General features: G+C 40.5%; 1 protein-coding gene across 2 annotated transcripts in view; it reads left to right on the top strand.

Annotated features, from left to right (window-relative positions):
- The window catches only part of XPO5 (exportin 5), a 42,683-nt gene that overhangs the window by 4,770 nt on the left and 20,864 nt on the right, over positions 1-17,049 (top strand). For both annotated transcript variants that reach the window (XM_086371780.1, XM_086371779.1), the window contains exons 6-17: positions 1,747-1,773; positions 2,277-2,462; positions 3,093-3,169; positions 7,596-7,695; positions 8,767-8,850; positions 9,466-9,591; positions 10,585-10,675; positions 12,196-12,324; positions 13,707-13,825; positions 14,998-15,153; positions 16,500-16,541; positions 16,815-16,904. In XM_086371780.1, the coding sequence (XP_086227906.1) occupies positions 1,747-1,773; positions 2,277-2,462; positions 3,093-3,169; positions 7,596-7,695; positions 8,767-8,850; positions 9,466-9,591; positions 10,585-10,675; positions 12,196-12,324; positions 13,707-13,825; positions 14,998-15,153; positions 16,500-16,541; positions 16,815-16,904 (1,227 nt within the window). The remainder of the gene's footprint in view (positions 1-1,746; positions 1,774-2,276; positions 2,463-3,092; positions 3,170-7,595; positions 7,696-8,766; positions 8,851-9,465; positions 9,592-10,584; positions 10,676-12,195; positions 12,325-13,706; positions 13,826-14,997; positions 15,154-16,499; positions 16,542-16,814; positions 16,905-17,049) is intronic.

Raw genomic sequence — 17,049 nt, 5'->3', positions numbered from 1 at the left:
TGAGGTTTCAGAACCCTAATCTAGACTCCTCATACATGTTTATTTCACACAAATAGCATTCATTAAGATTCATTATTTTTTCTGCCTTCAGCAGCTTCCTAAAGTTTATTTTGAGAGCTCTGGAATACTAACACAAATGATAAGACAAAGTATTGTTAGCTGTCAGGGTAGGGAGACACAATGAGTATCTAATATTATGCTGTATACTTTTTCATGCTTTACATGTTACTTAATCCTCAAAAACAACCCCGAGTCGAAAACTATTGTCTCCATATTATGGATAAAGAAACCAATTTTCAGAGAGTAATTATTGAAGATCCCCTGATTAATGATTGTGGGGAATTCAAGCCCCATCCTTTTTACTAGAATGGACTCTTTCCCCCAAAATACCTCCCCAGGATTTTTCAAAAGAAAATATCAAAAGTATTTTAATTGAAAAAACCTATGTGTATTGAGGGTGAAAGAGGTATTATTTTTATTTCCCCTAGGAGATTTAATCCTTAAGAGAAATGAACAAATTATGAATGCTTTGATACCCTAGACATCTAGCCAGTATGCTAGAGCAGGGTGACACAAGTTAGAAAAACATCCACTGGTGTTTTTCGTTAGCCTCAGTTTCTGTTTTCTCCATCTGTTAAACCAGGCTCCCAGGACCAGAGCATACCCAGGGACGTTTCTCGTACCTGCAGCTTCTTATTGGCTCGTAGTTCCTTCTCTGCTTCCATCCTTTCCCCTGCCCTGGGCAGTAGGCTGAATGGTGAACTAGGATGGGATGTGTAGGCTCACTCTCCCTGTCTGTCCCCTGGCCCTGCACTCGTTCCAGGGGCAGAATAGGATCCGAATGGGAATGCAGGCTTGTGGGAGTAGAGGGTCAAGGCTGGCCTGGGCTTTTGCTGCCTGGATCCCTTTTCCTTCTCGGGCAGCATCAGTAGATACTGGTGAAAGGTACTACTGGTACTACTGGTGAAATTGTACTACTCATCTCTGTCCCATTAACACCCGTCCTTGATCACCGCTGGTGAAGGCTTAATACTTGTTCTTTGTTAGAAAAAATACCTTTTGAAAGTTGAAAAAAAGAATTATAAAACAAATCTTTTCTGATGCTGATGGTGGTAAGTTTTCAAGTACTTCAGGAGTTGCTACTCCTGCTTATAAAATTATAAATTGTTTAATTTACTGAACAGACATTATTTTGGTCTATTTAGCATTTAATATTCTTTGTATATGTGGTTTTCCTACAGTTATGTCCATATATACATGGTCATAAATTGTACTACTCATTTTAATTTTGCTTCTTGCTTTTTTCCGCTAACATTACATCATTTCAGTATACCTTTGCCAGTTATAATTTGTGTCTATTTTAGTATGGAAAAATCGCTAATACTTAAATTTTAACTGTTTCTTTTCATCAGTAGCAATGAAGCCTGCTTCCATTGTTCATTTGTTAGTTGTATTTCTTTGTAAACTGCGCTTTGAAACTGTCTTTTTGGATCTTAATGTTCTAATAAATTTATGTAAGCTCTTTAAATATTAACCTTCTGTCTTATTACTAAAACTAAAATAACCTGTCCTCCTCTGGAGAATATCAGTTATGTGTTCTTAGTAAAGTTGTCTTCTGTTCCAAAATTAAAAGTTGAGTCTATTTGAAAATCGTTGTTTGAGGGCCTAGATTATGGGGGTGGGAAGTTATTACACAGCCTTTTGTTCATTAAAAACATTGCGATCCTTATACTTCTTTTCTTTCAGAAGACAGATAATTCTCAGGAGTCAAAGGTAAGAGCTCTCTGTGGAGCACACGGGGATGCATACACCTGGTGGAGGGTGACCTCAGCCTTGTTTTGTTTTGTTTTTGGCCATGCTGTGCGGCTTGTAGGAGCTTCAGTTCCCCTACCAGGGATCAAGCCCATGCCCTCAGCATCGAACTCCAGAGTTTTAACCACTGGACCACCAGGGAATTCCTTCAGCCTTGGTTTATTTCATCACTTAGCTATGGTGAAAGGGAGTTAAAATTATAATATCTGAGATTGCTTGAAGGACATAAAATGACCACACATGCCAGTGTGGTCTTATTGACGGACATTGAGGCGCCATTGTCTGAGAAATGATTGTGTATCAGAAAAAACCTTTTAGTTGCCTATCAATAACTGTTGTGTGAGCAATTTTTTTTCCATTGTTTTCTTTTTAGAATTAGAAAACAGAAGGAGGTTGGGTATAACCACAGCTTTCTTGCCTGTTAGTGAGGACTTAACGGTTAAGAGTTACTTCTTTTCATGCAGGCCCAAGCAAACTGTCGAGTAGGAGTCGCGGCGCTGAACACTCTGGCAGGCTACATTGACTGGGTGCCCATGAGTCATGTTACTGCTGAGAACTGCAAACTCCTGGAGGTGCTGTGCCTGCTCCTGAACGAACAGGAGCTTCAGCTGGGGGCAGCTGAGTGTCTTCTCATCGCGGTCAGCAGGAAAGTAAGTTGCCACTTCAGGCTGACTTGGATCCTCAGCCTCTGAGGGATGCCTGTGTGTACTCCACTCCATGCTGTGGTGAAAGGCATTTAAAGGGTTAGGTGTTTTGTTTCTTTTACTTGACTCAAGCCTTTTGCACAACAGTTTGCCGGTATTCTAGGAATCCACTGGCAGGATATACAGAGATGTATAGGGCTACATGGGTCTTGAAACATTTGTGGGTTTTGGTGCTTCACATTTGAAAAACTGTATATATGTCATGTTAAAACTCACAGTGTTATGTCAAAGAATTGTAGAAGGTGACTTAACTGACTTTATAGCTGATTTAGCTAACAAATGAGATCATGACTTTTCTCCATGAAGAATGTTATGTTTAGATGTAATTTGTTTTCATATCATCATAATTACCCAGCATATTTAATTTTTATTCATCTATTTAATTGGAGCACCAACACATTTTAAAATATGTCTTATCCAGATTTCAATTTAAAGAGTTGACCTTTTTCCAGTGTTCAGTTAGCCCCAGGGCTATGTGAAAATTAGGAAGTCAGTATAGCCGTAGAAGTTGTTAGTACTTAGAAGTCTTTAGTAACATAGTTTGTATTACCTGTGTTTCCCTAAAATTGGGTCTAGGGCAAGTTGGAAGACCGGAAGCCCTTGATGGTCTTATTTGGAGATGTTGCCATGCATTATATACTCTCCGCTGCACAGTGAGTGTCTACTTTTCTATGTGATTTCTAATTTCTTTGTCATTTTTGTATCTTATTTAGATATATCCAAAGTTCCTATCTGTTAGCAGTCAGTCAACTGTTTTTTTGGGTTTTGTTTTAAGTTTGAGCTTTATTCTAAGGACAGTGTGAAGTTCTTACGGTTTATTTTGCCGTGTCTGTGTCTGTGTGTGTGTGTGTGTTGGCTATGCTGCATCTTCATTGCAGCGTGCAGGCTTCTCTGGCTGCAATGTATGTGGGCTCTCTAGTCCAGGTATGCAGGCTTAGTTGGCATGTGGGATCTTAGTTCTCCAACCAGGAATGGAACCCATGTCCCCTGCGTTGGAAGGCAGATTCTTAATCACAGGACCACCAGGAATTCCCTGTTTTTAGAAGAAAAATCAGGCACCCTTAAAGGGACTGTTTCGCCTTTTTGAAGACCTTCTGCTAGAAATAAATTGTGGCTGTTGATTTAGCACCCACTCATATTCCACCAACCTGTAAACACATTCTAGGTCCTGAAATAATGGCTTGTGCTTATTTTCTTCTAATTGCTCTGGAAAATATTAAAGCATTTCCTGATATGTGTTTCTTACCCAAGAGTCAGATAGAACTGTGTATTATAAGTAGTTCAAACTGTCACAACACCCAGTTTTCTTCCATACTCTTCACTTTTGGTGCCAAGGACAAATGAAAAGATGTGAGACACATATGTATTAGTTGAACTCTCTCACTGTCCATTCTAACACAGATTTTATGATGGCTTTCTTTCCTGTGGATACTACAGGTCTGTTTTTAAGGAGGCTTGTTAATTAAATGAATAATGTGTCTTTTGGGTAGCCACTTTAGTTACTGTTTCCAAGTCCCATTTCTTAGTTCCCTAAAGATTATGACATTCCCACTGAGGTATCCCATCTCCATTAGTGCCACTGGTACTGGTTAGTAAAGCTGTAATTCAAACCAGGTGGTCAGACTTCAGAGCCAGCACCAGAAACCAGGTGCCACACTGCCTTTCAGCATCACTAGCACCTACCTAGGTCTTTCTTACCCCGAGGCCCATGCTTTTTGCATTATAGTGTACTGCCTCCATGGCTGCTGTCCACACCAGTCCTGATTAATTCTTGTGAGTGTGAATTGTGCTACATCATTTTAGGTCAGGTTTTGCCACTAAATAAAAATTTTCTTTTTAATTTAAAGAGCTATTTGCACTCTAAAATAGCACCTAAGTGATTATTCATCTGAACTAAATGACTTGGAGAAATGAGACACCAAGTTAATGTTTTTAATACAGTCTTTTAAAAAAAGACTTTGTTTTTTGAGCAGTTTAAGGTTCACAGAAAAATTCAGGGGAAGGTACAGAGATTTCCCATATGCTCCCTGCCCCCACACATGCACAGCCTCTCCATTATAGACCTCCCCCCACAGCAGTGATACATTTGTTAGAGTTGATGAACTTCAGTTGAGTTCAGTCTTTCAGTCGTGTCCAACTCTTTGTGACCCCATGGACTGCAGCACGCCAGGCCTCCCTGTCCATCACCAACTCCTGGAGCTTGCTCAAACTCATGTCCATTGAGTCATGATGCCGTCCAACCATCTCATCCTCTGTCTTCCCTTTCTCCTCCTGCCCTCAATCTTTCCCAGCATCAGGGTCTTTTCAGATGAGTCTGTTCTTCGCATCAGGTAGCCAGAGTATTGGAGTTTCAGCTTCAGCATCAGTCCTTCTAATGAATATTCAGGACTGATTTCCCATAGGATTGACTGGTTGGATCTCCTTGCAGTCCAAGGGACTCTCAAGAGTCTTCTCCAACACCACAGTTCAAAAGCATCAATTCTTCGGTGCTCAGCTTATACACAACTACTGGAAAAACCATAGCTTGAACTACATGGACATTTGTCGGCAAAGTAATGTCCTGCTTTTTAATATGCTGTCTAGGTTTGTCAAAGCTTTTCTTCTGAGGAGCAAGCATCTTTTAATTTCATGGCTGCAGTCACCATCTGCAGGGATTTTGGAGCCCAAGAAAATAAAGTCTCTCACTGTTTCCATTGTTTCCCCATCTATTTACCATGAAGTGATGGGACTGGATGCCATGATCTTCAGTTTTTGAATGTTTAGTTTTAAGCCAGCTTTTTCACTCCTCTTTCACCTTCATCAAGAGGCTCTTTAGTGTCTCTTTGCTTTCTGCCAGAAGGGTGATGTCATCTGCATTTCTGAGGTTATTGATATTTTTCCCGTCAGTCTTGACTCCAGCTTGTGCTTCATCCAGCCCAACATTTCACTTGATGTACTCTGCATATGAGTTAAATAAGCAGGGTGACAATATACAGCCTTGACATACTCCTTTCCCAATTTGGAACCAGTCTGTTTGTTCCATGTCCGGTTCTAACTGTTGCTTCTTGACCTACGTACAGGTTTCTCAGGAGGCAGGTAAGGTGGTCTGGTATTCCCATCTCTTTCAGATTTTTCCACAGTTTGTCGTGATCCACACAGTCAAAGTCTCTGGCGTAGTCAATAAAGCAGGAGTAGGTGTTTTCTGGAACTCTCTTATTTTTCCTATGATCTGACAGATGTTACAACGGATGAGGAACTTACAATGACACACAGTGTGTTATACAGCATGTTACACATATTGTGTTCTACCTTTTATGGGTACATGCTGTGGGCTTCAGCGTTATCATTATAGTGCCCTTAAAATCTTCTATGCTCTGCCCGTTCTTTCCTCTCCCACCCCAATCCCTGGCAACCACTGACCTTTTTACTTTCTCCATAATTTTGCCTTTTCTAGGATGTTGTATTGTTGTTCAGTCACCGAGTCATATCCAACTCTTTGCAACCCCATAGACTGCAGCACACCAGGCTTCCCTGTCCTTCACCAACTCCTAGATCTTTCTCAAACTCATATCCATCGAGTTGGTGATGCCATCCAACCATCTCACCCTCTGTCATCCCCTTTTCCTCCTGCCTTCAGTCTTTCCCAGCATCAGGATCTTTTCTAATGAGTTGGCTCTTTGCATCAGGTGGCCAAAGTATTGGAGTTTCAGCTTCAGCATCAGGCTGTCCAGTGAATATTCGGGGTTGATTTCCTTGTGTGCTGCCTTTGCAAGTTGTTTTTTTCACTCGGGATCATGTATTTAGAGTTCCTCCATGTCTTTGATGACTTGTCAGCTCATTCCTTTTTACCACTGAATAATATTCTATTGTGTGGATGTACCAAAGTTTATCCGTTCTCCTACTAAAGAGCATCTTGGTTGCTTCCAAGTTTTTGCAATCAGGAATAAGGCTTCTGTGAATATCTATATGTAGATTTTTGTATAGAGATGTCTTCAGCTCCTTTGGATAGTTACCAAGGAGTGTGATTACTGAATCATATGGTAAGAGTATGTTTAGTTTTATAAGAAACTGTCAAAGTGTCTTCCAAAGTGCCTGAACTATTTTGCATTCCCACCAGCAATGAATAAGAGTTCCTGTTGCTCTTTATCCTCCCCAGCATTTGGTGTTCTCAGAGTTACAAATTTTGGCCATTCTGATAGGTGTGTAGTGCTATCTCATTTTTGTATTTGCAATTCCCTGATAGCAGTTTGATGGGGAGCTTCTTTTCATATGTTTATTTCTAATCTGAGTATCTTCTTTGATCAGGTGTCTGTTGGCCCATTTTTTAATCAGAGTTTTTTTATTGGGTTTTAAGAGTTCTTGTGTATATTGTATAATAGTCTTTATCGAATGTGTCTTTTGTAAATATTTTCGCCCAGCCTATCACTAATCTTTTCATTCTGTCTCTGTAATAATTATTTATTGTGTATTTGTCCTTGGCCGTACTTGGACCTTCATTGCTGTGTGTGGGCTTTCTCTGGTTGTGGCAAGCAGGGGCTACTCTTCATCGCAACGCACAGGCTTCTCATCTCAGTGGTTCTCTTGTTGCTTTGTACCGTATGGAATCTTCCAGACCAGGGATTGAACCTTTGTCCCCCGCCTTGGCAGGTGGATTCCCATCTACTGTAGCACCAGGGAAGTCCCTCACTCTCTTGAGTATAGTCCTTTTGATTTTGTCAGTGGTTTAAGAAGTTACTACATGCTTCCCTAGGGATCCGAGTCCTTCCTAGGTATTGCTGTCTTTTCATGCAGTTTCTTATATGCATTGTTTTGTGGAGTCATGCTTAGAGTTTACATTACTATTCCAAAATACCCCAGTACCATATAATACCCCAAATTAGGGTGCCTCTTAAAGGATGAGATTGCATTGAACCCTCTTCCTCATCGATCTTTCAGCATTTGGTTGGAGGTCTGGGGGTTGATTTTTTGTTTTTTTTTTTCCAACAGTAACAATCACCTGAAATTTGAATACTGGAGCACAGACCATATACAGTCTATTCCAGGGGAATATCTGTGGTGCTCTTGATGTGCTGCTGATCTCACTGTCCTCTCATCTCACAGGACCGCTGATGGAGGAGGCTTAGTCGAAAAACACTATGTCTTCCTGAAGAGACTCTGTCAGGTGCTGCGTGCCCTGGGCAATCAGCTGTGTGCATTGTTGGTGAGCACTTTCTGGAGCGTTTCAAGGCCATCTGAGGACAGGATTTAGAAAGTTGTATTTGTGTAAGGGGTAACACGTGTCCTTGACTTTAGCCTGAGGGAACATTGCCCTACAAATTATTTCTTATAATTCTGTAGATTAAATTATCTTAGTTGAATTTGAATGATAGAGATTTATTTAATGTCAGTTATTAATATTTATAGTAAATGTTCACATCTGTTATTCCATAAAATCAGTGTTGCTTCTCTTCATTTTGGTACTTGTAAAACTTTAGTCTACCTGTTGCCTTACCCTTTAAAAAGTCCTATTAGATCATGAAACATGGATTCGAATAAAGAACCCTTTTCCCAAATTAAAGGATATATTATTGAATCATTTAAAAAAAATCTTTAGTCTGATTGACCTGAAAATAACTCCCTTACATGTTCAAAGATCGAATGTTGGTACAGACTTTTGTACTTGATATCAGTGCCTTTTTTGGTGGCTTGAATGGCTTGAGGGGATAGAAGTTTCAGGCATAAGATGTGTACCATCGAGGGATTATTTAATCGGTTGAGTCACAGATATGTGACTAGAACAGGTCTGAAGAAATAAGTGATTTCTGAAATGAATATTCTTTTTTTTTTTTTTTTAATTTTTATTCATTTACTTGTGGCTGTGCTGGGTCTTCATTGCTGTGCAAGGGTCTTCTCCAGTAGTGGTGAGCAGGCTACTCTTCATTGCGGTGGCTCCTCTTGTTGCAGAGCACAGGCTCTAGGCGAGTGGGCTCAGTAGTTGTGGTGCACGGGTTTAGTTGCCCTGAGGCATGTAGAATCTTCTTGGACCAGGGATCGAACCTGTGTCCCCTGCACTGGCAGGTGGATTCTTAACCACCGAACCAATAGACTTTAATGATGATTGAGCAGCTTTTCTGGGGTTTTGCCCTTGAAATGATGTCTTCCTTAGGCCACAAGGAAGTATAATAAAGTCCTTTCAAAACTGAAAGTTTTGAGGATATAAGTTGTCTTACTCCACTCTCCACCCTGACCTCCCCATCAGCATTATTAATATAGCGGCCTTTTTGTCCTACAGGGTGTGGATTCTGATGTAGAAATACCAGCAAACTTTGGAAAATACCTGGAATCTTTTCTTGCTTTCACAACTCATCCAAGTCAGGTAAACTTTATGGCAATAACTAATCAAAATTTTAGTAAATTAAAATCAAGTGCTATGATCTGAAATAATTAGCAGCTCACATATAAAATGTGACTCTTAAGATCCTGGGGAATTACTTTAGTGGGATTTCATTAAGAGAATTGCTGCATCTTCTTCCCAAGTTAGCTTTTGCAGTCTAGATCAGCAATTACCCCCTCAGGTAATACCATTCTGATAATGCTCAATCAGATGTGAGGTGTTTCTCAGGTAATTTGCTACTAAGCATACTTTAAATAAAAAGGTTTGATTAATTGTGTTATTACAAAATTTTCATCCAATCCAAGATTTTCCTTGTAGTATCATCCTGAGGTGTCTGTCTGCTTTCTTGCATAAAAGTGGTAGAGTTCAGCTCATTCTCTGGGTATTGCGCGTGACCCACAGCCTGTCTTACTTTTACTGTATGGTCCGTAGTGACCAGTCATTGCTGACGTACTCCAGTATGGACAGTTTCAGTCAAAGTATTACAGAACTTAATTTCCATGGAAAAATACAGTGGATAATTGCTGAGCTAAGTAATAGTCTTGGTTATATAAAACTTAAATCCTTAAACCGACTGTTTTTCTTTTTTTCCTTTAGTTTTTGCGCTCTTCAACTCAGATGACTTGGGGAGCCCTCTTTCGACATGAGATCCTATCCCGAGACCCTTTACTATTAGCAATAATACCAAAATATCTGCGTGCTTCTATGACTAACTTGGTCAAGGTATGCAGTGGGACCCTAAAGTGGAATGTAGGTGAATACACATCTTAAGACTTAGATGGCACCACTGACAGCCCTGTGTTGGTCACTGAGATCCTTTCCTTAGGCATATTAGTCTTTGATTCCTTAAAAAGAAAACTCGTTACTATGTCTACTCACTACTGTGTCTACTCTTTGATATTTGCGAGCACTTAGGTGCCAAGTGTTGAGCCGAGTGCTAGGAAAAAGAAGTGGTAGGATGAGAGCAGTGACGGTGACCATAAAATGTGGTCACTGCTTTTCAGAAGCTAAAAGCAGAATGGAGGGTGGAGTCAGGGCGATGCCCAAAGGAAGTGAATATCTGACTCTCTGAAGGCCAAATGAGAGTCAGGAATGTGAATGAGAAGAAAGGGAGAGTGGAAGCAGATTGCTCACTCCCTCAGTCGAGAGTTGCTTATGAACACGCGGAGGTCTCCTCGAGGCTCTTGGCAACTGACAGATACTTATTCTTGATTTATAACATCAGAGAATGGGACCCCTTCAAGGAGTCTCTTATTTCCTCAAGGGATTCAGGTAGAGCACTGTGTTCCAGATCTCTGCCGTCGTGGTCCTTGGTACTTTTTGAATGAAACACAAAGTCCCATGCTTATTCCCAGGGTTCAACATCTAAGAAGACAAATAGTCTCAATTCTACTTATTGTTTGCTGTATTCGCACTTTATTTTGAGACATTTTTATACTCTAAGACCTTAAACTGATTTCAGAATTTAATTTTCCATAAGAAACTTGAAAGAGAGTATCAAATAAAACTGTTCTCTTTCTGCAACTCCCAGGACTATTCCAACTGGGAACAAATTGTGGACTTGGTGTAGACCAGAAGCAGTTATTTATCATAAAACCCTGAACTCATGTAAACCCTTAGCTCTTCTTAAATGAAAGATCTCTGAGCTCCTAAAATTGAAAACTCTTTCAGTGGGTCCATTTTCATTCCCTCCCCCAATTATCTTTCTGTTTCCAGATGGGCTTTCCTTCTAAAACTGACAGCCCTAGCTGTGAATACTCTCGATTTGATTTTGATAGCGATGAGGACTTCAATGCTTTCTTCAACTGTGAGTGAACTGTCCTGAAATTTTTCCCAGCAGTCTCAGCATGGCATCTAGCGTTGAGTCATGGTGCATGAGCCAGGGTTCTATGTTATAGAGCCCCAAGTCTGGATGTTGTTGTCATTGTTTAGTCACCAGGTCGTGTGTCTGACTCTTTTGCGACCACGTGGACTATAGCCCGCCAGGCTCCTCTGTCCATGGGATTCCCAGGCAAGAATACTGGAGTGGGTTGCCATTTCCTTCTCCAGGGCATCTTCCCAACCCAGGGATCAAACCCATGTCTCCTGCTTGGCAGGTGGATTCTTTACCACTTAGCCACCTGGGAAGTGCCCCCTCCCCAAGTGTGGACAGCAGTCTGTTTAATCTCCAGTTACACATTGGCAGAGGGCGCTGGGATTGCACTCATTCCAGGCTTGGTGTTCTCTCTTAAAATACGCACATGCACACTTTCTTTGGACATTGATGTTTAGAGATGGTAACCATATGTAAGGCACTTTGATTTTTTTAATATATTAGAATTAAATACCATGTTACTTTGTAGGTCTTTTTTTCTAAAAGAGAGAAGGAAAGCTCACAATTCCTAATTCTGTTCTAGGTTTTCTATAGCTTGGTTCCACACTTCCTCTCCCCATCTTTTTTCAATAACAACTTTTCTGAGATCATTCATTAATCATACAGTTCACCCATTTATAGTATACAATGCAGTGGAGGTTTTTTTGTGTATTTTCAGTTTTACAGCCACAGTCCATATTAAGATGTTGTTTGATCTCACGAAACCCTGTAACCATTAGCAGTCATCTCCCGACCCTTGTATCCGTCTGGAAAACCACCCATTTATTTTTCTTTATTTAACCTATTCTGAGCATCTGATATAAATGGAATCATACAGTGTATTGTCTTGATAACTGCTGTCTTTCTCTTAGTGTAATATATTAACAATTAATCTATACTGTAATGTTTATCAGTACTTTGATCATGTAATGTTTATCATTTCTTTTATTGCCAATAATATTTCATTATATGAATATACCACATTTTATTGATCCGTTGATAGGCTGATAGATACTTGAGTTGTTTTCACTTCTTGGCTTTAAGAATCATGTTGTAACATTCGTGTACAAGTTTTTAAGTTAACGTATATTTTTGGTTTTCTAGGGTATATACCTAGGAAGGGAATTACCAGATCATATGGTAATTCCATGTTTAATGTTTTGGAGAATTGCCAGACCATTTTCTTCAGCAGTCATACCATTTTACATTTGTACCAACTTGATGTTTTAATTCCAACAGAAAGGGGAGTTTCTGTTTGGTTTGCCGCTTAGAGGATTTAGCTGGTGTGACAGCTTCTTAGAATTTATTTTGGAAAATTTCTAGATTTGTTAACAAAGCTTTAGTGAACATTTGTTAGATTCTTTCTTCAAAACAGAATCTTTTTGATTATTTTTCTCTTGGGGTGCATGAATGAATAAACGTTACCTAAGTATCTATGATACTCTGATCCTTGCTTCATGTCTTTCTCTTGGCAGCCTCTCGGGCCCAACAAGGAGAGGTAATAAGGTTAGCATGTCGTTTGGATCCCAAGACTAGCTTCCAGATGGCTGGGGAGTGGCTGAAGTATCAGCTCTCAACTTCTATTGACCCTGGCTCCATGAACTGTAAGACTTTTTTTGTTTTCTCCCCCCAAACATTAGTGAAGTATTTTATCAAAACTGCATAGAAATAAACCTCTGAGCCCCATCTATATCAATACATTATGATAGTAGTGTTCAGAAATAGCTTTGCTCACTGCCTATTCCCATCCTAGAGAGTGAGCCTTTTCATTGGAAAACACAGAGAAGACAGATGTAATGCAGATTGTAATTCTGTTTTAATTAGGGAAAACCATGACCCTGTCAGTTTTGCCTTCATTTTTCCTTTCTAACAGAGTCAACCAGTTGTTTATTGTTCATTTTACTACTTCACCTCAGGCACCGTCTTAACAACATGTCTCAACCTAACTTTTTAAAGCTATTCAACAAAGTTTTTGCATAGCATTTCTCTTAAACTGGAAAAGAATGGCTTGTTATGTTCAGCAGGAGCAGTGCAGGGGTTTCCCATATTGCTCAACTCCCCTCCAAGTCTTTGGGAAATGTCACTTTATGTAAAATCAAAATAAGCCCCCCCTACCCAAAAGCGTAGGGCAGGTAACTTTTCTGTATCTGCTGTCTGTCATCTTATGAATGCATGCGGGGGGCGAGAGGGTTTTAAGGGAAGGGTTTAAGTCACTGCTTTGGAAAAGCTCCATGCTATGATCAGTTAGCAAGTACACTAGGTACTTGACGTTCATGGGACATTCAGTTTTGTGTATTCGCAATTTATTCTGAAGGTCCCTGGTATCTATTAGTAGCTTCAGTATTCACGGAGGCCTGAACAGGTTGTGTAGCAAGATGAAGCTAGTAAATGTGAGCACTGTGCAGCAGCAGGAAAAGTAATTTGGGATTCCTTTGGCCTGTGCCGTGCTGTTTGAGTGATGTGCTTCGATGATACTTGTGAAATTGGAGGGGGCACCATTATCTGCACACAGCCCTTGTAGTTGTCATGAGACTGCTGGATGTGAAGCAGAGTTTTGTATCTTAATTATCAGTTCCTTGTTGGAGGGATTCCTTATGGTTTAGATATCTTTATTTAGATTCCCATGGACAGATTATAAAGGGGAAGGAAGGGGAAATTAATATTTCTCAATTGTCTAATTGGCCAGGCACTGGTTTTGATGATTATGTGTATATTCTCATTCAGTAGTCAAACTGGTTTTGCAGACAAGGCTCACAGAGGTAAATCTAGATAGCTCATTTTTAGAGGTGGAAGCAGGATAAGGACCCCTTTCTGCTTTTCATCGTTTTCTTTTCCCTGGCTGAGCAGGGTTAGATTATCCTGTTCCTTCAACTGTGAAATTACCTAGTGGTTTCTGAGGCCCCACTGGCTCGATGTCTTCTGTGATCCTATAGTGCTTGTGTGTGTGTATGTGTGTATGTGTCTTTAAAATCCTCTTCTCCCACAGCTGGAACTGGAGAAAGCAGCCTCTGCTCCATATTCTCACCATCATTTGTGCAGTGGGAAGCCATGACCTTTTTTTTGGAAAGTGTGATCAACCAGATGTTTCGAACGCTAGACAAAGAAGTAAGTGCTTGTTTCCCATGCTGGTTGCATAATAATTTTGATCTTTTTAAAGCTGGTAGGGAGATAGGAAAATATGTGAATGTGCATCTCACAGAAGAGGAAACTGAGATTCAGAGAAGGTGAATAATGTATTCAAGGTCAAATAGTTAAGAAATAGCAGAGTTGGGACCAGGTAGGTCTCTCTGACTCTTAAGCCCTGCAGGGTTTAGTGTTCATTTTTACATAATAAGATAAGCCTGATAGTACAGTAAACCACAAGCAGGATAACAATTACAGGGAGGCCTTGAATAGATAGAAGCCTTGAATCGGAAAATCTGGAGAGATAATTATCATTAGGATTTATGGTAATTACCTTTTCAGTTTATGGCAGATCGGCCAGAAATTCATGATGGCTGATCTGCGTCCCTGTTTGCTAAGTAATCTAATTAAGTAGATCTTGCTTTTCTATACTTGATGTCACCTATCACCCATCTCTTATAGTGTTAAAGGGAATTATATAATTATCTGGATAACAGCATATACTGTATTAACTACATTAATTAGATTAAAATAATTGGATCACTTGTTTGAGGGGTAATCATTTTAACCTGCTTCCCTGGTGGCTCAGAGATTAAAGCGTCTACCTGCAATGCGGGAGACCTGGGTTCAATCCCTGGGTCTGGAAGATCCCCTGGAGAAGGAAATGGCAACCCACTCCAGTATTCTCGCCTGGAGAATCCCATGGACGGAGGAGCCTGGTAGGCTACAGTCCACGGGATCACAAAGAGTTGGACACGACTGAGCGACTTCACTTCATCTTAACCTAGTGTGTTCTAGGTTAGTTGTCGAATCTGAGTCCTTTGACGATAAGTGAGATTTATTGCTTTTTCACATAAATGGCATATTAACAAATTAGATGTTAGGATCATTGACTTCATCTGCTTTTACATCACTTCAATTAGAAATGATGGCTTTCTGAGTTTGTTCGGTTTCCAGTAGTAGGTGATGCTGCAGCCCTAATAATGGCGGCATCATTTATGAAAATTTTAATAACATGGTGTAATGCTTAGATTGTTTTAAGGGTTAAGAAGCAGTATATAAAACCATATTTGGCGGCCGTAATTATAGAGTGTGAAGGAAATTTAACAGAAGCAGTTTCAGTTCTTGCAACCTCCTTTAATGTCTGTATCCAGGAAATTCCTGTTACTGATGGAGTAGAGCTATTGCAGATGGTTCTGAACTTTGACACCAAGGACCCCCTCATCCTGTCCTGTGTCCTCACTAACGTCTCAGCACTGTTTCCATTTGTCACCTACAGACCAGAGTTCCTGCCCCAGGTCTTCTCTAAGGTAAACTCCCCCTCCTTTGTAAACTTTATTTTGCCATTTCTAAGCTAATTATTTTTGTAATTGTTTGTATAAATATATGAGATAAGCTAAAAAACAGTTGTTTATTCAATTATCAAATATTTACTCTGTACTTACGGTGGAGCAGGAACCGTGCTAGAAGGAAAGCCTTGTCCATAAGCACCTCTCTGTTTGGAGAGAAAATGCACACAGACAGGTGTGGTACCTCCGTGGCATTGCAGTTAGTAGACGTGTGCACTGGGAAATGGAGGAGTACCTGAAGGAGGAGGTGTCAGTGTGTGCTGGCAGGTTGGGAGGAGATGTGTAAGAGGAAAGTTTCTGGGGTCCAGTTTAGGTGATTAGTGAGAGTTGGAGTCCCACCTGAGTGAGAGTATTGGACCAGGAGGAGGGTAGGAGTAAGGAAAAGAAGGGGTGAGCTCTGTTTTGCAAGACTAGGTTTGAAGTATACATACAGTTTCTAGGTGGAGATGTGTCACACCAAATTGGCTAATTGAGATTAAGTCTAGACTCAGAGAATTAACGAGATAAAATTAAGGCATAGCCGTGATAGAAATGCCAACAGTATAGACAGTCTGTGTGCTTAGTGACTCAGTCGTGTCTGACTCTTCGCGACCCCATGGACTGCGGCCCACCAGGCTCCTCTGTCCATGGGGATTCTCCAAGCAAGAATATTGGAGTGGGTTGCCATGCCCTCCTCCACAGTGGAGATGAAACCTTAGCAAAGGAGATGTATGTGGAGTTGGACATGGCCTTAAGCAGAGAATGCTGGTGATCACCATCGAGGGAGGAGCCCTCAAAGAAGAAGAAAGGGATGACCAGAGAGAAAATGTGTTACCAAGTCCAGAAGAACTTCAGACTTCAAAACAGACTCATTTGTTGCTGCGGAAATTCTCTTAAGAATTGGAAAATGTCCATTGAGTTCCTCGATCAGACCTTTGTTAGAGTACTCCATCACAGTGACTAGGGCAGCAGTTCCACCACACTGGATTCAGTGGGAAGTTGTGAAATGGAATCAGGGAGAGTAGACCACTCAACTTTTAATAAAAAGTGGAGTGATGTTACCCTGGCCAAGTGTTTGGGTGATGGCCTGGATTGTTCAGGGGTTCTGTGAACTTTTTATTTGTAAAATATTTGATGGCAAAATTACGACTATCAAGCTCTTCAGTTATCTGAGGAAGGGAACACCTGAAACTTTGTAAAGCCAGTTGAAAACCCTTTTGCTACCATATTACTCGCACTTTGGGGATTTTGTTGAAATTTTTATAACTATTATTTTTAAATACTTTATGCATTTGGTACTGATGAATGACCTTTTTTCTTTCCCTTAGCTGTTTTCATCTGTCACTTTTGAAATTGTTGAAGAAAGTAAGGTAAGACCATTCATTCAACCTACAAATATAAGCAAAAAGGGTTAATAAAGGCAGGAGACAGATAGTCATATAATGTGGTGTTGGGCACTAGGACACTCCAGGGCAGGCAGTAAACGTGTGGGTTCATTCATGCTAAGTATGAATGTCATTTCATTATGTTCCTGTAGCTACAAAAGTTGTGTTTGCCTCTGAAGGAGATACTTACACGATTCTCTGCAGCATCTGTAAATTATATTTAAAGTGGCTCGAAGTTGATCGAGTATCTCTTCCCAGGCTCCCAGGACCCGGGCGGTGAGGAATGTAAGGAGACACGCGTGTTCCTCCATCATCAAGATGTGTCGTGACTACCCCCAGCTCGTGCTGGTAAGCCCTGACTGTGGTCAAGGAGCCACTGACACATGCCCAGTTTGCGTACATTTCCCTGTAAATCCGCCCCTAATTATACCTCACATAAGGGGAAAACTAGGAACTTCAGCTTTGCTAAGAAAAAGTATTAGTATATGTTTTC

Source organism: Bos grunniens, chromosome 23, assembly GCF_055505025.1.
Source record: "Bos grunniens cultivar Pamir isolate PY7600 chromosome 23, Bosgru_T2T1.0, whole genome shotgun sequence".
Classification (NCBI taxonomy): domain Eukaryota; kingdom Metazoa; phylum Chordata; class Mammalia; order Artiodactyla; family Bovidae; genus Bos; species Bos grunniens.
The sequence above is the reverse complement of the archived record's forward strand: the minus strand, read 5'-3'. Positions and strand labels throughout refer to the sequence as shown.